The sequence below is a fragment of the Ranitomeya imitator genome, chromosome 7 (assembly GCF_032444005.1).
Source record: "Ranitomeya imitator isolate aRanImi1 chromosome 7, aRanImi1.pri, whole genome shotgun sequence".
Taxonomy (NCBI): domain Eukaryota; kingdom Metazoa; phylum Chordata; class Amphibia; order Anura; family Dendrobatidae; genus Ranitomeya; species Ranitomeya imitator.
This window is the reverse complement of record NC_091288.1, coordinates 166266262-166289258: the sequence shown is the minus strand read 5'-3', so window position 1 is coordinate 166289258 and position 22997 is coordinate 166266262. Positions and strand designations below refer to the sequence as shown.

Below are 22997 nucleotides of genomic sequence, written 5' to 3'. Positions count from 1 at the left end.
TGCACTTCCAGGCCTGTCTCCCTCTTGGGAAAGTACGCACAGCTCAAATATATATATAGATTTGGGAAAGTAGGCACAGCACAAATATATATATATATATATATATATATATATATATATATATATATATATACTGTATATATATATAAATCAAAATTGGAACAGCATCCAGTATTACCACAGTTGTGAAAGGATACCATATCTGAAACGTTGCCACGCAGTTCAGGCATTAAAGCCCTTTTTTCTTTATTTTTTTTTGTGCTGTTTTCCTTTTTTATTCATATATATATATATATGTATATATAATTTTTATATTGTCCACTATTGACACTATTGTGGTTGTTGTCCTATTTGCAGCTGACTGGCTACTGGCTTCAGGAAAATGTGTATGAAATTGTCGCACGCTAGACGGATGGTCCGTGTGGTGTCTGAGTTTTTCTCGCAGCCATAGGCTTGCATTGGCAAGTCTTGGACGATATACGCGTACAATCGCAGCATGCTGTGATTTTACATGCACGCCTAATACGCCTGTGAAAATACAGTGATGTGAGCTGCCCCATAGATTAACATTGGTCCGAGTGCATAGCACTCTCCCGTATTGTACGATAGTGTGCCCCCGGCCTAAGATGCTGCATTTTTGAAGCAGTGAGAATACACACCAAGTGGGCATACAGCTTTATAATGGAAAGCCTGTGTGCTGCTATACCATCTCCTGCATGGGGCCTCATCATTATTTCTTTCCAGTTACATTCTGGAACGAACAATGGGATCATTATTTGCTGAAGGCTTTTACTGGACCCAGTGGTGACCAGATTTCTATTTACTTTTCCCATTACTCTTCATGTAGATATAGTGCGAGTACTTGCGACTAATGATGCTTCACAATATTGCGTGCAAAGTGTTTTGTATATTTACTTATGAAAAACGGATTCTCCCCCAAACAAAAACTACAAATATGTAGACAAATTCTTGCCCTCTACCTGTGGGCTGTGGCCCTGCGGCTCCATATGGGGGTGGGGGTGGATAAGCTCCTCCAAAACCTGTACAGAAAATAAATATAAGTTTTAGGTTGCCCCTTGGACAACAAGAGATATTTACTGACGTACATATAAATGATGTAAGAAATACATTATTCCATACAGTAATGCAGACGAACTCTTCTGTAATCTCACAAATATCTTCACAATTTATAAAATGCCTTTTTGGGACAAAGTATGTATTGTACATATATAAAAGCAATACTTACGTTATGCTACATTGTCAAATGACAGATTGACCCATTAAAGGACTTTTCCATAAGTAAAAGAAGGGTCTGCTTTTTCCAGGCACAGCTCCATTCTTGTCCATAGACTGTTTTGTTTTGTTTTTGCCTTCAGAAATTTTGCAATAGAGCTTCATAACAAATGTTTACCTTTTAGCTTCTAGAACAATGGTCCCCAACCTTTCTTAAGGGGTGGTCCTAAACGAACACTGGTTTAATCCTAAATGTCTATTTACTTCATGTAATAATTTAATCTCTTTTCTAGTACACATTAATTGAAAAATCCCTACCGTTCCCTCACTTGTCCATCTGCTTTATTTTTTATATCAAATTCTTGTTTAATGACGCTATGAATGCTGGGATACACAAATAATCCGCTGGTTGGGGACCCATACTCTAACATTTTTTGGGACCCATGTTCTAAAGCTCCTTTCTCTTGTAAACTTTAACTTTCTTCTTCTCAACCTTCTTTTGGGCTGGCATCCATATAATGTAGTTTGTGCCTGGACCACAATACCTGGCCTGACAGTGAGCATTGTGGCCTGAATTAATAACTTTATAAGCTGTGAGAGAGTCACTGGCACAGTATGTGAGGGAGATACGTGTCACTGCATACACTGCGGTCAGTGATGTAAAACCAGAGTGTTTTTGCCTCCAGTACGCTAAGTGCCGAGAGGGGTAAAGGAACCTATGTTATGGGGTGGTTTTAGTGGACCACCATAGAGTTGGTGGGAGGGGGTTCACCTTATCTCCACCTGCAGAGTCCTGACAGGACATGTGTGATGTCAAGGTCATTCGATCATAACACGGGGTCTTAAATACCTGGCCATGAGAGTCAGTGGGTGTCCTGTCTTGGGAGAGCAGGAACTTCCAGAAAGGCTAGGTTCAGATTGCGTTAGAGCAATCCGTTTAGCGCCTAGCGCTAGAGGATTGCGCTAACGCAATGTGGTTAAAAGGGGTCGCGTTAAACAAGATCTCCGATCTGCGAGAGCGGGGAACGGACCTCGGGCGCGCCTCGGACGCTGCAAGGAGCGTTCGCGGCGCGCCACAAAACACCGGCCGAAAATGGCACACGCTAGTGATGCGCGTCCCCATTGCTGTAAATGGGCGTGCTAACGGATGCGTTGCACGGTGTTAATTTCGCCATGCAACGCTGTCCGTTAGCGCGGTCCCATTAACGCAAAGGGAACCTAGCCTTACTCCTGGAGGAGCTAAGGACTGTCGGGTTAACTGCAGGTTGAAACCTGCAGAGAAAGGACTCTGCTATAATTTATTTGTTCTGTTTTCTGTTAAACCAGGAAGGCTCTGCTTTTGTTTTTCTGAACCCTGCTTTGGTGTCTGCTGACATTAATAAACCAGCCAGTGTTTCACCACCAAAGTGTTCCTGTGTCTACCTGAAGAAGCAGCTAAGCGTGTCAACCCCTCCTAAAGCATAAAGGCTGGGAGTTTGAATCAAAGGTAGAGATGGTGTGAATCGATTCACAGGACCCTTTCCAGCACCCGCATCAATAATCTGTGACCACCAGACATGAGCCTTGAGAACCACTTCTTATCTGATCATCTCCTCATCGTTGCGGCATGATGCAAATCTGATGTCGCATTAGTTCGTGGCTGCATGTCTCGCGGCTGTTCAATAGCTGCAACACATGCAGGGATTGCCTAACAAACAGACAATTCTATTATCACTAAAGCATGCTCGGATAACACCTGCAAGCAAGCTCACTAATCACTGTAAGTATGATATGTTGGACTGTGTCTTTTGAGCACCGCCTATATAGAGAAACCGCTTGTATCCCTATGAATTAATCCAGTTTATGTAGTAGTGCCGACCAAATGGGCAGTGACTAAGGTGACAAATGCAGCCAAATCCCTCTGTATAACCACATCGATGATGCAGTCAACAACTGAGGTTTTTTCATCTTAAGATCCACAAGACTTCTTAGCACTACCACTGGAACCCCCTCTCACCATGGATGATATATTTGATGCATAGGGGCACTCACTCTGAATAAGTGCTAAGTATTGCTCACAGCTGTTCTTTGAATTGCTCTTTTACCAGTATTTTCACTTATCTTTGTGCTTTTTGCACTTTTTTTTGCAGTATTTACCATAATATCATGTATGACATAGATTATTTAGGATTTTGTATACTCAACACAGTGTACCTATGGGATCTGGTTTACATATGCATGTATATGCGCATTTGAGGATCCGATTAATTATTTATATATGTTGTGCTTATTGTATATCTGATATCATCTGGCACTACTGCACCTTGTCTCTGTTTACATACTCTGCTCCTTAATTTGGATATATGCCCTAACATACATGTCTGGGATCCCCAATGGCCATATCATAGGCTGTTGTTGGTATGTGGTTCTTGTGGGCCAAAATTGGTTTCTCTTGAATTTTTTAATGTGTTTGTTTTCCCATATGTTGTCCATAATGTCGTAATAAAATTTTGTATATTTTTTGGTGATCACTGTTTTTGCATACTTCTTTTTTTCTTGCATCTCTCTTTGAGCATTACTGTATGCATGAGGTTGATCCCAGTACTTTGATTAGGTTGGTGGTGTCCACTTCCTTTAAACAGTATGCATCTGTCCATAGACTGTTGCACAACTTCTCTTTAGCCCAGTCAATGTGTTGTTTGGCAAACTGTAACCTTTTCAACACGGAATTTTTTTCTTAAAGCTACAGTCTTCAGGGCTTTATCTCTTTGACCGTTCAGTGGTCGCTCTGCCGGATGCTCAAAAATTGTTCTGACCTTGCAGAGTATTTTTTTTTTCAGTTTCCTTCTTGTCAAATGCAGACATGGGCACAGCTAAAAATCATAACAATTCTAAAGTGTGTAGTTGCCAAAATTTTGGCCACAATGTCTAAGTTTTCTCAACACTTGTGAGTGTGGTTGATATAGGGTAAGGCTAAATTCAGATGTCTGGGTTTCACAGTCCTTAGAATGGATCGCAATGCCTGGAGTGAGCACAGATTTCCTTCCCAAATTAAGAGCCTCATAGAAATATACGGTATGTGACTTTTAGATTAGGTCAGGAGATCCATGGTTCGTCTGGACATTACATAATTACATGGGTATATAGATTAAAAAAAGATCTAGGTCCATCAAGTTGCGTTTCATACATGTAACGTGAAAAATGTGATTTCAGTCAATTGAAGACATGACTGAATTTTTAGTCATTGGAGCCAATATGTTAACACTTCGCTTTAATTCACAACTTTACAATTATTGATTTTGCTCAAGACTATCTTCACATACGCTTTTTTGTGGCTATTTTTTTTGGCATGTGTAAAAAAACATATGGCACACATTTCATGCATTTTTTTTTTTTGGTGAATTATTTGGTAAAAATGGTAAACACGAATGCCATTACTTGATAATTCAATTTTTTGAGGAAACAAATGACAGAATAAACCCCCAACAGAAAAAAATTCTATTTTCACTCATATTGCCCTATTCACTGATAGCTAATGTCTGGTATTGCTAAAAAGGGGTGGAAAAATTGTACATAAAAAGTGTGTCATGGCTTCCTATAAGGTTTCAATGTAATAGAGATTTCCGGTTCACACATAGAGGCAGCCGAATTGCCTAAATTGCCATCACATGACTCAGAAGAAGAGCTGACTGAACCTGGGCACTGGAGAGGACGGTGGTAGGTGAGCATATTAAAACATACCACACTACATACACATACACACAAATTAAGGGAAAAAAATACTTAATGGGGGGGGGGTTTCTTTAAATAAATACCAGAAGTATTAAACATTGTCATACCCACCTGGTTGGGGTTGAGATGGTGGATAACCCTTATCGGAGTCATACATGGTAGTTATTTTTCACCTGAAAAGAAAGAAAAATTATTTGAAAATCATAATTCCGTGTTTGTGAATATTAATCCCAGTGTATAAAATGATCACCATGCTGACAACAAAATATATTTCCCCATCTGTTTCTAATACCACTGCTGATCCAAAGGAGAGATTGTTCCTATGACTAGAGGTTCCTGGTGTTTCTGCTGTCTACATCATCCCATGTAGAGGCCTACTCATGGACTCCAATATAACATCCATCTGAAATCACATACAGTACAGACCAAAAGTTTGGACACACCTTCTCACTTAAAGATTTTTCTGTATTTTCATGACTATGAAAATTGTAAATTCTCACTGAAGGCAACAAAACTATGAATTAACACATGTGGAACAAAACTATACATGTAAGGTAAGTATGTTAACAACATAAATCTCAAGAATACCAAGGTCATGTTTAGAGGGTGGAACTACACCCAAAACCACTGGGTGCCAGAGGGGGTGCTAATGAGCAACTGAGCCTTGACCAGTGCATTTGGATCTAGGACATCAAATGAACTTTTGTCTTGGGTGAAAGAAAAAAAAGCTGTATTGACACAAGGTAAATGCGAGGTTACAGTGTACTTGCTAGTGTAAAAGGGAGAGAACACAAACCTATGCAATGCAATAGAGCTAATCACAGTGTTGGAGATACCATTGGTACAATCTGTTCAGCTGGAGAGTGCCCAAAGAGGTTTGGGGGCCCACTTCTACCTGCAAAGTAGCAAGCAGTTTCTGTCACAAGTATAAACAGGGTGCATTCTGATAAACTATTAGACTGCAGAGGGCCCATATAATGAATTTTTGTACAGGAACTCTCTTCTGTTACCACCCCTGTACAAATATCTGTTTTTTCAATGGATCTGTGTATTCGCTATGCTAAAACTGTGTGTGAAGAAACCAGATTGTATTTTAATTACCCAGACAGCTACGTTTTTGCATAAACAAAAGAACTTTTTATCTGTATATTGGCTTGTGAATTTAAGTGTTTATGTCTGGTGGGTCAAAAAGACAGACTGCCCACTGATATACTATCTAACATACTGTGTAAGTCTGTAAGGGTACCGTCACACAGTGGCATTTTGATCGCTACGACGGCACGATCTGTGACGCTCCAGCATCGTAACAATATCGCTCCAGCGTCGTAGACTGCTGTCACACTTTGCAATGTACGACGCTGGAGCGATAATTTCATGACGTATGTGCGATGTAGAAGCTGTTGGTTACTATGCGCACATCGTATACAATATCGTGCACACCTTTGTTACACCATGCGATCATGCCGCCACAGCGGGACACTAGACGACGAAAGAAAGTTTCAAACGATCTGCTACGACGTACGATTCTCAGCGGGGTCCCTGATTGCAGGAGCGTGTCAGACACTGCGAGATCGTAACTATATCGCTGGAATGTCACGAATCGTGCCGTCGTAGCGATCAAAATGCCACTGTGTGACGGTACCCTAATAGTGACTGTACATTGAGTGGGTTAAGCTTTGTTTATTGATGTGTGTTTATATGCTAATAGTGCTACTTAATCCCATCACCATTGTTTGCTATATCTTGATGTTGAACTAAAGGACACTGGGTAATTCTAAAAATAGCTTACATGCCTTGGGTATAAATTGACTCAGGGTTCACATCCTGGGAGACTGAAGTACACAGAGCTACCAGCAAGACATTCTGCAAACCTCACTACAGACAGAAGAACGGACTGCAGCCAATTCATCATGGCACCATCACGAGGTTCACTGGTCTAGGATTCTATAGGATACAACCTAGTGGTTTTCTGCTCCAGTTGGAAGGACACAGATCTGATCCAGTGACCATCTCTGCACCATGGATATGTTTGGAGAAAGACAGGGTTGGGACCCGCTGGTCGCCTGGTTCCATGGAGATGGTCCGATAAGACAGATGGTGACTCTCGTGTCAACTGGCTTTGGACCTTGTATGGACTCTATGGACAGTTCTTGGTCATCTCCCTATGCTTGTCGTTACCCCTTCTCTGTGCGTTCATCCACAGATGGAGTAGCGACCCTGGGAGCTCTGACATCATGTCAACTGGCTCTGAACCTTGTATGGACTCTATGGACAGTTCTTGGTCATCTCCCTATGCTTGTCGTTGCCCCTTCTCTGTGCGTTAATCCACAGATGGAGTAGCGACCCTGGGAGCTCAGACATCATGTCAACTGGAAACACGTGGAGACGCAGTGATATTTTATATGCGCCCATGTACCCATACAATTCCAGGCATGTTGGGAATGCTCTGTTTGCTATTGTGTGCTGTGGTTTAATAAAGTATTGCCGCCCTGTTTTACCTTAACCCTGTGTTGTCTGTGTAGTGTATTGCCCACTGGGAGATAGAGCGGGCGTTCAGTGGTATGAGCCGTGGTCCATGCTGTCTTGCTAAAGACAGCCGGGCCAGCGGACAAGAGCACCCACTGACCCCGCTTCTCCGTAACACTGTGTATATCTAATTCTGGTCTGTTTTTGATCAGAATAGGCCTGTGGTAGAGAGGCTCACTCGGCTGGACACATAGGTATAACTGGAACACTATCTCTTTAAGAAAAGGCTTGGTTTATTGTAGACAGCTTATACCAAGTTTGGGAAAGTAAACATGGCCCTCTGGGCAAAACAAAGAAACAAATAGAAAAACAGTCCTTTTCTTAGCGGGGGTCAGCGTGCTCACAGGCACCAATTACCACGGTTCAGGTTTAGCACACTTTCCTGGAGTGCTATCTCTCCAAGCCCACACTGAACACTGAAAGCTCTAGCAGTCAGCGATTTAAGCCCAGGCCAAGTGACTCCTCCATCATGTGATTGATCACATCATCTCAACATCATACTGGACACTGCCGGTGGAGATACGGTGGACCCCCTCCACCCGCTCTATGGAGGTCCACTAAAACCAGCCCATAACATAACTCTCATTTAATCCTCTCAACACGTAGTGTGCTGGAGGAAACTACTCTGGTTTTACATCACTGACACCATCATGCGCAGTGGTATGTATCTCCCCTCCATCACTTCACCAGTGACTCTGTCACAAGCCATATAAATCTATGATGCTCCATTAAAAAGGGATTACACACAATAGTCACCGTTTTTCTTGTTTTTTGTAGACACAAACATGGGCATGATAGTGTGAATATAGCCTCAGAGCAGTGTGTTTGTATGACATTTACATGAAATTCCAGTTCTTATTTCATTATACTGGCCAACACTCCATATTTTGTCCAGACAATCCCACAGACCCAATCACAAAAAAGGATTTGGAGAAATTGAGACCAAATTTGTGCATTTCTCCAGGGCGTTCTGAGGAAGCGCTTCAATGTACTGAATTTGTCATTCTAAACCTTGATATACCACCAAATACTAGGGATTACACTGCCTCTTAGTTCTGTAAAATATATTAAATGTCCATATTGTGTTACAGAATTTTGAACATAATGACGATGTATGTGACTAAGTACAATCTAATGGCATGATATTTGTCTGTTTGTTTTGTACATAGACAGTTGTAGATTAATTTCAGGTTGAAAAACTTGCATAAAATATTGGACTCAATTTTGGCACTTTTCAGCTTAAAAAATAGAAGTTGGCCAAAATGCAAACAAATCCAATTAGGAGTTGTAAATTGGGATTTAACATTCAGTAGCCAGACAACCATGAAAAAGTAGACACATACTTTAACATAAGTAGAGATTCGAATTCAGCAGATCACTCAAAATTTGCAAGGAAAATTCAATTTGAATTAATCTTACTTGATGTGAATTGAATGGTACTTATTGTGCCTTTGGGTCTCTCCAGATCCTACATCATAACAAACATGGGGTGAAAAAAAAATACACTGCCACATACTTGTCCTGTCACTGCAGCTCCATTTGTCATCTCACATCTTCTTCCGCAATATTGATTCGGTGCTTAGGATGCCGAACAAGCTTAAGACATCACTATGGCATGAAGGACGCAGTTACATTTCAATGTGCGCCATGATGTCACACATTTCCTACAGAGCTGACTAGATCTTGGATGTCAAAAATCAGGGTGTAAAGCTGATACAAGAGGAGGCAGAGAGCACCAAACGGCGAGTTGCAGCATATAGGCAGCTGAGCAGTAACATATTTTTTTGCACCATTTTTTTCTGCTACAAATAAGCAAAATAGTGGCTGCCTCTTCATAATTTTATGGAATTTGAGTGAAACGAATAACAAAAAAAAAAAAAAAAGAATTATGGTGAATTCTAATTTTTGAAAATTTCAACGCAAATTCAATTTCTCTCAAACAGATTTAATCATCTTTAAACTTAAATGGCTTGTCTATTGAAAATAAGCTATCACTGATCCACATCATGGGTAATAACTATTTGATCAGTTGGGGGTCTGACCACTGTGACCCACAAGGATCAGAATAATGGGAAACTTTTATCCCCTGTAGGGATTGTACTCACTCAGGTGCATCAGGAGGAATACAGGAGACATGTTCCTTTCAAAAATCCATATGGGTTTATTTGCTTCGTAACCTGGAAGCACCAACAGAAAGGAAAAACAGGCAGGCATAAACACAGCATCAGTGTCCATAGCACAGTCCTCCAGCTCCTCTGAGAGCTATGTGGAAGTTCCTGCTCTCCCTAGACACCAACAGCCTCTAACTCACATGGCCAGGTCACATGACCCTGACCTCACACAAGTCCTGGCAGGATCCTGCTCTCTCAGGCCTGTGGACACACAGGCTGGGGTAATGTCCAGCACTCAGGCTCGGTCTGGAGCCACATACACAGGAAGACTTCTCTCTCTCCGCACACAGACCATGGAGGTCTCCACACCTCCAGCCACAGCCCCTGTCCATACATGGACCCGTAGAAGCGCTACTCACAGCGTTAAACGGCCGTCGTCGATCCCTGCACACTCCTGTCATTATTGCACACCCCCGAGCCGTGAAGATGTTTTCTGACATGCTTGAATAAAGGACTATCTAACTCCAGGATCAGTGAGTGCTGTTGCAGCTTCTTTGTGATTTTAATTCTATTATATTATTTATACAAATTTTATTTTTAATTTAAGTGTGAAAAAAAAAGCTCAAGGGAAATTGCAGTACCGTGGATTGCATTACCGTCAGTTTATTAAACATGGGCTTATTCAGTTTGGAAAATATGATCTTTCTATAACTACAACTGTAACAAGCTGCACCCACGACATCTAAATGATAGGTATTATCATTATTGTAGATTCTTCACTGTGAGAGCAGTGAAATTATGGTACTCTCTGCCACATTATGCTGTTATGGTAGATTTGATAAAGGTATTCCGGAAGAACCTGGTTGCCTATCTATAATATTATTTTTACGGAGGCAGATATTTTCTTTAGAATAGTTGTTCCAAGCCTGTACCTCAAATTTCAAAACTGAATGAGAAAGAATCCGGTCGGGGAGGTTGTTTACTCCACATGTGGGCGCTATGTTTTGGGTATTCAGCATGTTGGGGAAATTCTCCTGAGTTAGACAATAATGAGGTTGACCACCACTCTTTTTTGAATAGTATATTTCCATATGTAATATAAAAATAATAGATACTCACCTCCCCCATCAGCGCCATTCTAGTGATGGTAACATCGGGCCTTCCGGGGCTCACAAGGCATTGTTAATTCACATGAGCACTGCAGTCAATCAGCGGCCATTATTGGGCTACAGTTCTCACCTGTCCTTTGAACATCTGAGCATCATCTGATGGAAGTGTGGGCGGAGGAGCTCATTAGCGACTGCTTCAGGCAGAAAAATGACCCGTAAACTCTTCAGACCTAGCACAGGTCATCACTAGAATGCCGCCAGAGGAGGTGAGAATCTGTTATTTTTTTATTTTACACTAGGGAATATAATATTTAAGGTCTTGCTGGACTAGTGGACAACCTTATTAATTTGCCGATTGTTATGGGTCCAAGAGGTGGGACACCCAACTATCAGCAAACAAGCCTAGAGCAGACTTTTGCCTTAACTGGGCAGCATGGTGGCTCAGTGGTTAGCATTGCACCGCCAGAGTCCTGGGTTCAAATCCCACCACGGACATCTGCAAGGAGTTTGTATGTTCTCCCCGTGTTTGCGTCGGTTTCCTCCGGATTCTCCGGTTTCCTCCCACATTCCAAATGACATACTGATAGGGAATTTAGATTGTGAGCCCCATCGGGGACAGCGATGATAATGTGTGCAAACTGTAAAGCATTGCGGAATAACTTAATGAATTCCCTATCAGTATGTCTTTTGTAATGTGACAATTTAAAGATTATTATTATTATTATTAACTGCAATGAAAAGATTTGTTGATTATACTTTCAATTAAGCTAAATATAAAGTAAAAGTATTCTGTTGGAAATTGATTTTTTTGGGTCATTCAAAGTGACTATATAGGCGATAAAACACATTTTGGCTTTATGTTACATTATGTTTCAAGCCTTACAGAGATCTTCTCACAAAAAGCATTGTAAAGGAATAAAAGTGTGGACATTTGGGCATTCTCTGTGCTGCCGGAGAGGTTTCCGATGTACTTGAGCTCTAAGGTGGCTACATGCCTCCTGGCTTACCTGATGTTTACATTTCAGAAGGCTTCACATGCAGACGGCATGCCTTTCCCTCTATGGCAACCATTCACAAAGTTAATCCTTTTTGCCTATGTTGAGAATACTTCTGCCCAGACTTGTTGCTTGAGAGTCCCAATGTTCATTTTAGAGCCTCACTTAGGCTACGTTCACATTAGCGTTGTGCGACGTAGCGTCGGCCGCCGCTGCGGCGACGCATGCGTCATGCCCCCCTATATTTAACATGGGGGGCGCATGGACATGCGTTGTGCTGCGTTTTGCGACGCATGCGTTTTTTTTGCTGCAAGCGTAGGGCGCAGAGGACGCAGCAAGTTGCATTTTTTTGCGTCCATTTTTCTGCAAAAAAGGACGCATGCGTCGCAAAACGCAGCGTTTTAGCGTGCGTTTTGTTGCGTTTTTGTTTGCGTTGTGCGTTGCGTCTCCGACGCAACATCGCACAACGCAAATGTGAACGTAGCCTTATTAGTGAGCAGAAAACAAGTAAGTGGTCAAAACACCATGCTGCTATTGTTCCTATACCAGATCTCACATTTTGTGGAGGATTGCATGATTGATATTTGGCTGCAAAATGTATATCTGTATACTTAGTGCCTAAATAAAAAATGTTCATTAATGGCTTATAACTTTGCCCAAAATATGGTCACTTTTTAAAACCAATTACCTATTAACTTGTGCTATTTCATATTGATTGGTTTCATTTTTGGTGGCTTTAGGACACCTAAAAGATTTTCCTTTGATTTTATAAATTACCGTAGATCAAATTCAGACATCCATGAAATAGTAATGCAATCTAACCATATACCAGGTTCAAATGTTTACCCAGTAAAAACTAGTGAAATTCAACATAATCTACAAATTAATTCTTTATTAGAAAAAAAAAATTCAAATATAAGGGGAGAGGAACACAGCTCTATGTCCACACGTTTCATCAGTGGTACAATTGGCAGGTAAAGCTCTCGTCTTGATCTCGACAGCATGATTTTTCAGTGTATGGCACTATGGCACTTTATGCCCTCCACATAAGGTAACTGCTTTGTATTGAGACTTGCCTCATCATTACAACACTCCTCATATCTACACCAGATGGAAGGATATAAAAGATATAACAGGTGCTCTCCATGTTTTGATCATTATACAGTCAAGGCCAAAAGTGTTGGCACACTTCAAATTGTTCACAGAAAATGAAGCATTTTCTCCCAGAAAATTATTGCAATTACTCATGTTTTGTTATACACATGTTTATTTCATTTGTATGTATTGGAACAACACAAGAAATGAGAAAAAAATGCAAATTGGACATAATTTCACACAAAACCCTCAAAATGGGCAGGACAAAATTGTTGGCACATTTTTAAAAATTGGTGGTAAACAACTTTGCTTCAAGCATGTGATGCTCGTTCAAACTCACCTGTGGCAAGTAACAGGTGTGGGCCATATGAAAATCACACCTGAAACCAGATAAAAAGGGAAGAAGTTGAAAGAGAAGAGAACTGTCTGAGCACTTAAGACCCAAACTTGTTGAAAAATATCAACAATCTCAAGGTTACAGCCCATCTCCAGAGATCTTGATGTCCTTTTGCCCACAGTGCGCAACATAATCAAGAAATTTAAAACACATGTCAATGTAGTCAATGTCCCTGGATGTGGACGGCAGAGAAAAATTGATGAAAGGCTGCAATGCAGGATAGTATACATGCTGGATAAGCAGTCCTAATCAAGATCCAAAGAAATTCAAGCTGTCCTTCAGGCTCAGGGTGTATCAGTGTCAGCGCGAACTATTGGTCAACATTTCAATTAAATTAAATGCTATGTCAGAAGACAAAGGAGGACTCCTGTGCTGAAACAGAGACAAAAAAATCTAGACTTCAGTTTGCCAAAATGTACATGAGTCAGCCAAAATTATTCTACAAATCCATCTCGTGAACACATGAGACCAAGATAGAGATGTTTGGTAAAGCATGTCATTCTACTGTTTACCAAAAATGGAATGAGGCCAGCAAAGAAAAAAACACAGTACCTATAGTCAAATATGGAGGAGGTTCATAGATGTTTTGGGGTTGTTTTGCTGCATTTGGCACTGGGTGCCTTGACTAAGTGTAAGTCATCATGAAATCTGAAGATGACGAAAGGATTTTGGGCTGCAATGTAATACGCAGTGTCAGAAAGCTGAGTTTATATTCTAGATTATGGGTCTTCGAGCAGGACAATGACTTCAAACATTCTTCAAGAAGCACCCAGATATAGATAGAAACAAACGCTGGAGAGTTCTGAAGTGGCCAACAACGTGTCCAGATCTAAATCCCATTGAACGCCTGTGAGGAGAGCTTAAAATTGCTGCTGGGAGAAGGCATCCATCCAATATGAGAGACATGGAGCAGTTTGCAAAAGAAGAGTGGCCCAAAATTCCAGTTTATAGGTATAAAAAGCTTGCTGATGGTTATACAGTAGGAAGTGATTGATTGCAGATATTTATTCCAAAGGGTGTGCAACCAAATATTAAGTTGAGGGTGCCAACAATTTTTTTCAACTCATTTAGGAGTTTTTGTGTGAAATTATGTCCAATTTGCCTTTTTTTTAAGTTTGTGAATAACACAAAGGAAATAAACATGTGTGCAACAAAACACGTGTAATTGCAATACTTTTCCGTAGAAACGTAATATAACATAAGTGCTACAATAAGGGAAATAGTTTTTTTTTATCTTTGCACTAAATGCACTGTACAAATGCTATGGTCTCAAACAGTATGTAGCCAATATAGCAAAAAATACTTCCATCTTTCAAGATGCATTTCATTACAGTCCTCTTAGGCCTTGCATTAAGTGGAATGATTTAAAGGATGTATTAGGCGTCCTTGGTCAGTTTAGGGTTTTTGCTCATATGCTTTACCCCATTACTGTTTTGTGTTTGGAGCAAACACTACTACTTAATAACCTTAAAGGGAACCTGTCACCTCCCAGGGCCTATTAAGGTAAAAAATCCACCTTCTGCAGCACTAAGGCTGCATTCTGTGAAGGTGGCTGTTATGTTTTTTATTCCTATTCCCGCAGAAATAATGACTTTTATAATTTTGGCGGCGTACTTGTATTGAGTCCGGGGGCTACATTTTCTCCCCTGACTATAGCGTCTCGCATCCGTCTATCATCCTCCTTTGGCCCCCGGGCGCCACCTCCTCTTTGTCTCCTCATGTCACCGGCGCCTGCGCTGTCCAATCATTTTTCGGGCATGCGCTGTGCATGCTGCCCTCGAACTTAGATCAATTGATGTACGGAGATCGCACCTGCGTGTAGCGCAGGCCCCAGATCCTGCCCCACAGTGTGCTATGATTTATTCATGATTATGCTTATGATTATTATGATTATGCGGGGCTGGGAATCTGGCGCCTGCGCAGTGAGTCTCTCTGCGGCTGTCCCCATCTCACTCCTGCGGGGCTGGTAATCTGGCGCCTGCGCAGAGGGACTCACTGCGCAGGCGCCAGATTCCCAGCCCCACAGTGTGAAAAAAGTGGCAATGGACCTAATGTAATAGAAAAAAAACAAGTGACAGTATCAACAGCACTACTGGCACCAGTTGTTGGCAGGAATACTACCAACTACAGGACACAGTTGGCCTTCTTTGCCTCCAGCGTGTTAGTGAGGGAGAAGCAGAGGATGTTATGGAAGGTATGGCACATTAATCATATCAGTGATGGCAGGATGCTGTTACCTCTTACAGTGACACCATCAGTTTAAGTCAGAGTTCTGCATAGTCCTGTTCCTACAAGATCATAATAGTTAATTTACATTGTGGACTTTTAATTCCAACAATGACATCTCTATTTGTTCTTCAAAGCCATTGCACTCTGTGGGTTACAGAAGATATTTTACACAGCAACTTCTTCCAGCTTATTTATTGGTTTAGATGAACAATTGACATTTGGACTTGGATGAGATGGAGGACATGGTTCAATTTCTTATTTGTTTTTGGTGGTTCTGTTAGCTGTGTGTGCAAATGGCACTTTGCAAGTTTTTGACATCTAAAAACGGACATGATGCTGATGTAGAAACAGATGCCCAATCATCAGCTTGCTCAGCCTGTTGGGCACACTTTTTTCCTGAAGGCAATCTGTGCTTGTCTTCAATATTACATTATTACTTATTTTGGCATTATTATAGTTAATATAATATTATTATAATTTATATTATTATTATATTGTTGCAGCTGTCAATGATAACTCCCTCACAACCAGCACAAGAGACATGTGACAGGACCCCATCATCCTCAGCTATAACCCATGCCTGGAGATGCCATTTACAGGAGGAAAATTATTTGTTTTGTTTTTTATTATTTAAATACAAGTTAATGTTGTTGTGAAAAAGTATCTTACCTAGTGGGAAATATACAATATATTACACAATAATTATTTTTAATATATTATTCTACAAATAAAAGTCATACAAATCCAACTGTTCACCACAATTTGGTGAAATGTAAGCGACAATGTGATCTGGTTACGTCAGAACTGTGACTCTCAGGAGTTGTCTGGGATGAAATATCCCTTTAAAAAAAATCTGTAGATTTTTACATACGAGGTTAGGTTTCTATAACCTATAATTCCTTGCACTTTAAAATCTACACAGGATTACGCAAGGAGTAATCAAGGTCTGTTGAAATACTATAAACCAGTTTGGTTTGAACAGGAAGCAAATAGTTTAAAATGATATGTTGCTATTTGTTTTAACATGGATAAAGTTTTACGTGAAAGGAGCCATTCTTCATGTTTCCACCGCTATAGCGGTCTAGGATCTTAGTCACACAGGTGCTGATATCCTCCCACTTTTCTTTCTGTGACTCAGTCACCCATGATCTCTGGAATGTGTTTTGCAATATACAGTAATAATGACACAACCAAGCAGCAAAACTATCCTTTTTAGCATGATTATAAAACAAATACAAGTTAAATACCACCTCGGCTGTAAGACCACCAGCCCACACAAATAGACAAATGATAGCAACACGTGATGAGAAGAAGGTAATATTTTGGAAACAAAGGCCTCTGATTACATCTAAATTACCAAGGAGCAGTCTTGTTCCTAAAAGGGCATGAAAAACAAGATATTGCCTTGATATTGACTTAATGAGTTTTTACAAAGTTTTAAAATGAACACATATCCATATTTAGATGTGACTCTGCAGGTCTTTGTGGTCTGACCCCCAGTGATCAGCAAGTTTTCACCTAACCTATGGATAAGAAATAACTTTAAAACTTAGTACAAACACTTTAATCATAATGTCTTGAATTATACATACACTACAGTTATAAGTCTGGAGGAGCACTAACATATTGGTTGCACTTCCTTCTATATTATTTATGCACCTCTCCAGAGTAAGGCTAGGTTCACATTGCGTTAGCGCAATCCGTTTAGCGCATATGCTAGCGGATTGCGCTAACGCAATGTCCCAAAAGGGATCGCGTTTGGCTATCCCGCTAGCGCAGATACCCGATCTGCGCTAGTGAGGAACGGACCTCGGACGCTGCAAGCAGTGTCCGCGGTCTGTCTGAAACTAACAGGACATCGCTAGCGCGTGCCGAAAATGGCATGCGCTAGCGATGCGCTAGAGATCCGTTAGCACATTGCTGTCAATGGGTGCGCTAACGGATCCATTGCATGGCGTTAATTGCGACAATTTCGCCATGTAACGGAGTCCGCTAGCGTTAACCCATTAACACAATGTGAACCTAGCCTAATAGTATTGGCAAAAGACAAACTTGGATTGACTTCTCGTTAGTTACCCCATGTAGCAGATCCCACAGGAACCTTTGTCTTCACCCATTAACCACTACACAGTTACCTGGATTTACAACAAACCCCCTGGGTTGCAACCATGATGTAGCTGCTGGCTGGAAGAGTGGTCAAACAAGTTGGGTTAGTAACTTGAGGGACAGAATCAGAGATAGATTAAAGGGAACCTGTCACCAGGTTTGGCTGATATGAGCTACCGCAACCGACTTTCGGTGCTTATCCATAGCATTCTATAATGCTGTAGGTAAGCCCCTGATCCAACCTGCAAGAGAAGAAAGATAAGTTTTATTATACTCACCTGGGGCATGATCCGGTCCGGGTCTGGCGCCTCCCATCTTCTTATGATCGCCGTCCTCCTGCTTGCTTCATAGGGATGACGCGTCTATGCATCATCCACACAGGCTCCCAGGCATCGCGCTCCTGCGCAGGCATACTTATCTGCCCTGTTGAGGGCAGAGCAAAGTACTGCAGTACGCAAGTGCTGGGAAAGGTCAGAGAGGCCCGGCGCCTGTGCACTGCAGGAATTAGCTCTGTCATCAACAGGGCAGATAAGTATGTCTGTGCAGGAGTGCGATGCTGGGGAGCCTGTCAATCGAGCAGGGGGTGGCATCTCAAGAAGATGGGAGGCGCCAGATCAAGACCTGCGAAACCCATCAGACCGAACCACCCCACAGATGAGTATAATAAAACTTTTTATCCTTCTCTTCCAGGTCAGATTGGGGCTTATATACAGCATCATAGAATGCTGTAGATAAGCCCTGAAAGGTGATGGCCGTACTTCGTATCTGCCAAAACTGGTGACAGGTCCCCTTTAAGTACATAAACTGGAGTAAGATGAATAGCTGGGGTCAAATATAAGGAGGTCAGTTAAGAGTGAAGTCAAGCAAGCCAGAGTCAAAGTCAGGATGGATTATAGAGAATAGGAGGTCAGAATCAAGCAAAGTCATACACAGGAGATCAGCAGACAAATATCAGAGATGTATAAGGTAAATCAAATAATATTTCCTATCAGATTGCTAGGAGGTTAAATAGGATGTGGTGGTTACAAACTTGCCACAAATAGGAATTAATTACCTTTACTGAGCAGCTGTAGAGCACACACATACACTCTTGGCAGTGCCCGCATCACCCAGTGAATGCTGCCCCCTCCATCACCAGCCCTGCTTGCAAAGTACAGTGGCGGACAAAAGTTTTGCTTTTTTTAAAAAGTGTGATTACTTCTGTCTGGTTGTTGTGATGCCTTTTTCCTGGTGATGAATTGAAAGTGCATGAAGTTGTCATCATGCAAGACCTTAATTGTAACCAAAATGTTTTGGAATATACAGTAGGTATGGTCATTTAATTACAGAAAACTGACTGCCAGAAGTTTTTCATTTACTAATAATTGATCACAACATAGAGAGTATTTCATTGATTACAATGCCATTTAGTATTTTGTAGCATAACCTCTTACACTAATTACTGCACCACGCCGATGAGGAACTGAAGCCACTATATTATTAAAGACATACTGAGGGATCTGGCTCCATTCCATTTTCAAATCTGCAATTCATCTGTATTGCTATGGATATGGGCCCCAACTCCTCACCCTAACTCATCCCAAAGGTGATCTAAAGGGCTTAAATCAGGTGATTGGCTTGGATACTGTAATAGGCGAACATTTTTCTTTGCTAACCAATTTTTTACTAAATTGGATGAGTGCTTAAATCATTGTCTTGCTGGAATTTTCAGCCCCTGCCTACTTTGGTTTTACCATGTGGCAGCATTATATTCTCCAATATATCCTTGTACATGGTAGCATTCATATTTCCATCAATTCTATGCAGAAGGTCATTGGCAGATGCAGAAAAGCAGCCCCAAACTTTGACATGGCCACCACCATGTTTCACTGTAGGTGTTTGGCACCTTACATCATTGTGTTTTCCAATTGGGCGGTATATATAGTGCTTTCCATCACTACCAAACAGATTGAACTTGGATTATTTCGACCATAACACCTTAGACCAATCTGACTCTTTCCATTGGCTGTGTTATTTGGCAAACTCAAGTCAGACCTTCCAATTCCTTGCAGAAATGAAAGGCTTCTTGACTGGAAGTCGTGCATTCAACCCTACTGCTCTTAGCCATCGCCTCACAGTTTGGTGACTCACTTTGCCTCCATATTTGTTCATTTCATGCAAAATCTACTTTTACTGACTGATACTGACTTTTTCTTAACATTACGATCAACTTTGGAAGAACTTTTCCGTGGTTGTCCACATCTAGGTTTGCCAGCTGTTCCACAAGCTTCTTTTTCTTTCTTTATTAACACTTGATTCTGAGAACAGTTGAATTTCATAGTTACCTCTTTTTGGCTTTTGCTTGACTTTACTCTCAGAATAATAATCTTCCTGACATCTGGTGATAAATTTGTCTTTGTCTTTGCCATGTTTTAACACACAAACAAAACAAAAACTAAAATTCTAGGCAAAATTTGACTACCCATGACAAAATATGCAAAAACATTTGGCTGAGCAAATGTTGAAAACCAACACATGAAGGGATAAAACAATGTTAAATACAATTTTCATCCTTATTTGCTTCTGGTTTAATAAAATCACAAGGGAAATGGCATCACAACAACCAGACAGAAGTAATCACACTTTAAAAAAACACTACTGTAAGTGTGATAGTGCCTGGTGACGTAGGCAAATGTCAACTCGCTGGAGTAGGTTCATGTAAGGATATAACATGGTGACGCTGTTGGAGGCAAAGTGGTTACTAGAGGATCTGGTTAGCTGGTGTAATAGAACTGATATTGATATAAGTGAGAGCTATTTAACTTAATATTTAAGCTTTTTATGTTTTTTTTCTGATATCTATTAGATGCCCTAAGTGAAATGGAGCTGGCTCATTGAAAGATTCCCTGGTACTTTCGTTTGAACTATTGCACAAGGGAATTATCATTTCCTTTCACATGCTCAGGCTAATTCATCTTAGTTTGTTAATAGCTGAGCCAATTTACATGGAGAAATTACTGTAAATGCCGAGAGTCACAATAATATATAATGTTGTTTGCCTACATCAATAAGCACAATGACTTTTGCTAGACTGGATTGCTGGAGTATCCATAAGGGAGTGTTCACAGGTCAAAAAAATACACCTGAAAAAATTAATATCTTAAACACAAAATTTTTCAGCAATTTTAAACTTTTAATCTTCTAATATGATATAACATGTAGCACAAAAACAAACAAAAAGGTAAAAACCATAAATCATCTTTATTTCAAACCATTTTTTCATCATGCAACAAAAAAGAAAATAAAAACACACACATTGCCATGCTAAAGCTCTAAAAAATATCACATAACTTAATCCATATTGCAAATTATGTAAAGAAAAAAAAAAGAACATGCAAGATTCCTGTTGATCCTTCCTCAGCCCAAAAAATCTATTAAAAAAAATTGATCGTGTATCTCAAAATTGTTCCAATTAAAACAGTAACATACAGTGGGGCAAAAAAGTATTTAATCAGTCAGCAATAGTGCAAGTTCCACCACTTAAAAAAATAAGAGGCGTCTGTAATTTACATCATAGGTAGACCTCAACTATGGGAGACAAACTGAGAAAATAAAATCCAGAAAATCACATTGTCTGTTTTTTTAACATTTTATTTGCATATTATGGTGGAAAATAAGTATTTGGTCAGAAACAAACAATCAAGATTTCTGGCTCTCACAGACCTGTAACTTCTTCTTTAAGAGTCTCCTCTTTCCTCCACTCATTATCTGTAGTAATGGCACCTGTTTAAACTTGTTATCAGTATAAAAAGACACCTGTGCACACCCTCAAACAGTCTGACTCCAAACTCCACTATGGTGAAGACCAAAGAGCTGTCAAAGGACACCAGAAACAAAATTGTAGCCCTGCACCAGGCTGGGAAGACTGAATCTGCAATAGCCAACCAGCTTGCAGTGAAGAAATCAACAGTGGGAGCAATAATTAGAAAATGGAAGACATACAAGACCACTGATAATCTCCCTCGATCTGGGGCTCCACACAAAATCCCACCCCGTGGGGTCAGAATGATCACAAGAACGGTGAGCAAAAATCCCAGAACCACGCGGGGGGACCTAGTGAATGAACTGCAGAGAGCTGGGACCAATGTAACAAGGCCTACCATAAGTAACACACTACGCCACCATGGACTCAGATCCTGCAGTGCCAGACGTGTCCCACTGCTTAAGCCAGTACATGTCCGGGCCCGTCTGAAGTTTGCTAGAGAGCATTTGGATGATCCAGAGGAGTTTTGGGAGAATGTCCTATGGTCTGATGAAACCAAACTGGAACTGTTTGGTAGAAACACAACTTGTCGTGTTTGGAGGAAAAAGAATACTGAGTTGCATCCATCAAACACCATACCTACTGTAAAGCATGGTGGTGGAAACATCATGCTTTGGGGCTGTTTCTCTGCAAAGGGGCCAGGACGACTGATCCGGGTACATGAAAGAATGAATGGGGCCATGTATCGTGAGATTTTGAGTGCAAACCTCCTTCCATCAGCAAGGGCATTGAAGATGAAACGTGGCTGGGTCTTTCAACATGACAATGATCCAAAGCACACCGCCAGGGCAACGAAGGAGTGGCTTCGTAAGAAGCATTTCAATGTCCTGGAGTGGCCTAGCCAGTCTCCAGATCTCAACCCTATGGAAAACCTTTGGAGGGAGTTGAAAGTCCGTGTTGCCAAGCGAAAAGCCAAAAACATCACTGCTCTAGAGGAGATCTGCATGGAGGAATGGGCCAACATACCAACAACAGTGTGTGGCAACCTTGTGAAGACTTACAGAAAACGTTTGACCTCTGTCATTGCCAACAAAGGATATATTACAAAGTATTGAGATGAAATTTTGTTTCTGACCAAATACTTATTTTCCACCATAATATGCAAATAAAATGTTAAAAAAACAGACAATGTGATTTTCTGGATTTTTTTTTCTCAGTTTGTCTCCCATAGTTGAGGTCTACCTATGATGTAAATTACAGACGCCTCTCATCTTTTTAAGTGGTGGAACTTGAACTATTGCTGACTGACTAAATACTTTTTTGCCCCACTGTATAAGGGAATATGGGCTGACAAGTAATAGGTATGGTTTGTTAGGAAGATACATGGTGTACTCTGTGACACCATGTGCCACGACCAAGTTTGATGTACGGTAAATTTCTGGTACAAAGTAGATGAACTAATTGGTGGTGTAAACTTAGACTAGACAGTCAGATTTATCAAATAGCAAAAGACTCTGAGAAATTTGGCACATTTTCTAACTGTCTAGTAGAGATGGTGCAAATCGATTCGAAGATCCCAATCCAACGACCACATCAGTTATCTATTGTTGCTGGAGGTAGCCCAGAATACTGTCTTCTACATGTAGGACCTACATTTCTTTCGGTTAGCTGGCCTGATGTAACATCACATGTACATCATGCAGCAACAATTACATTGTGCCAGGTTGGCTAATCAAAAAAGAA

The 22997-nt window shown here is 40.8% G+C and overlaps 1 protein-coding gene across 3 annotated transcripts in view; it reads right to left on the bottom strand.

The window, feature by feature from the left end:
* LOC138645022 (lipopolysaccharide-induced tumor necrosis factor-alpha factor homolog) overlaps window positions 1–22997 on the bottom strand; it is a 61815-nt gene that overhangs the window by 11438 nt on the left and 27380 nt on the right. For 2 of the 3 annotated variants that reach the window (XM_069734011.1, XM_069734012.1), the window contains exons 2-3: window positions 5056–5117; window positions 981–1040 (exon numbers count right to left, since the gene is read on the bottom strand). In XM_069734011.1, coding sequence (XP_069590112.1) covers window positions 981–1040; window positions 5056–5101 — 106 coding nt within the window. In that variant the 5' untranslated portion in view covers window positions 5102–5117. Of the gene's footprint in view, window positions 1–980; window positions 1041–5055; window positions 5118–9575; window positions 9723–22997 lie in introns of those variants that run through there. The other variant, XM_069734013.1, reaches the window with a different exon arrangement.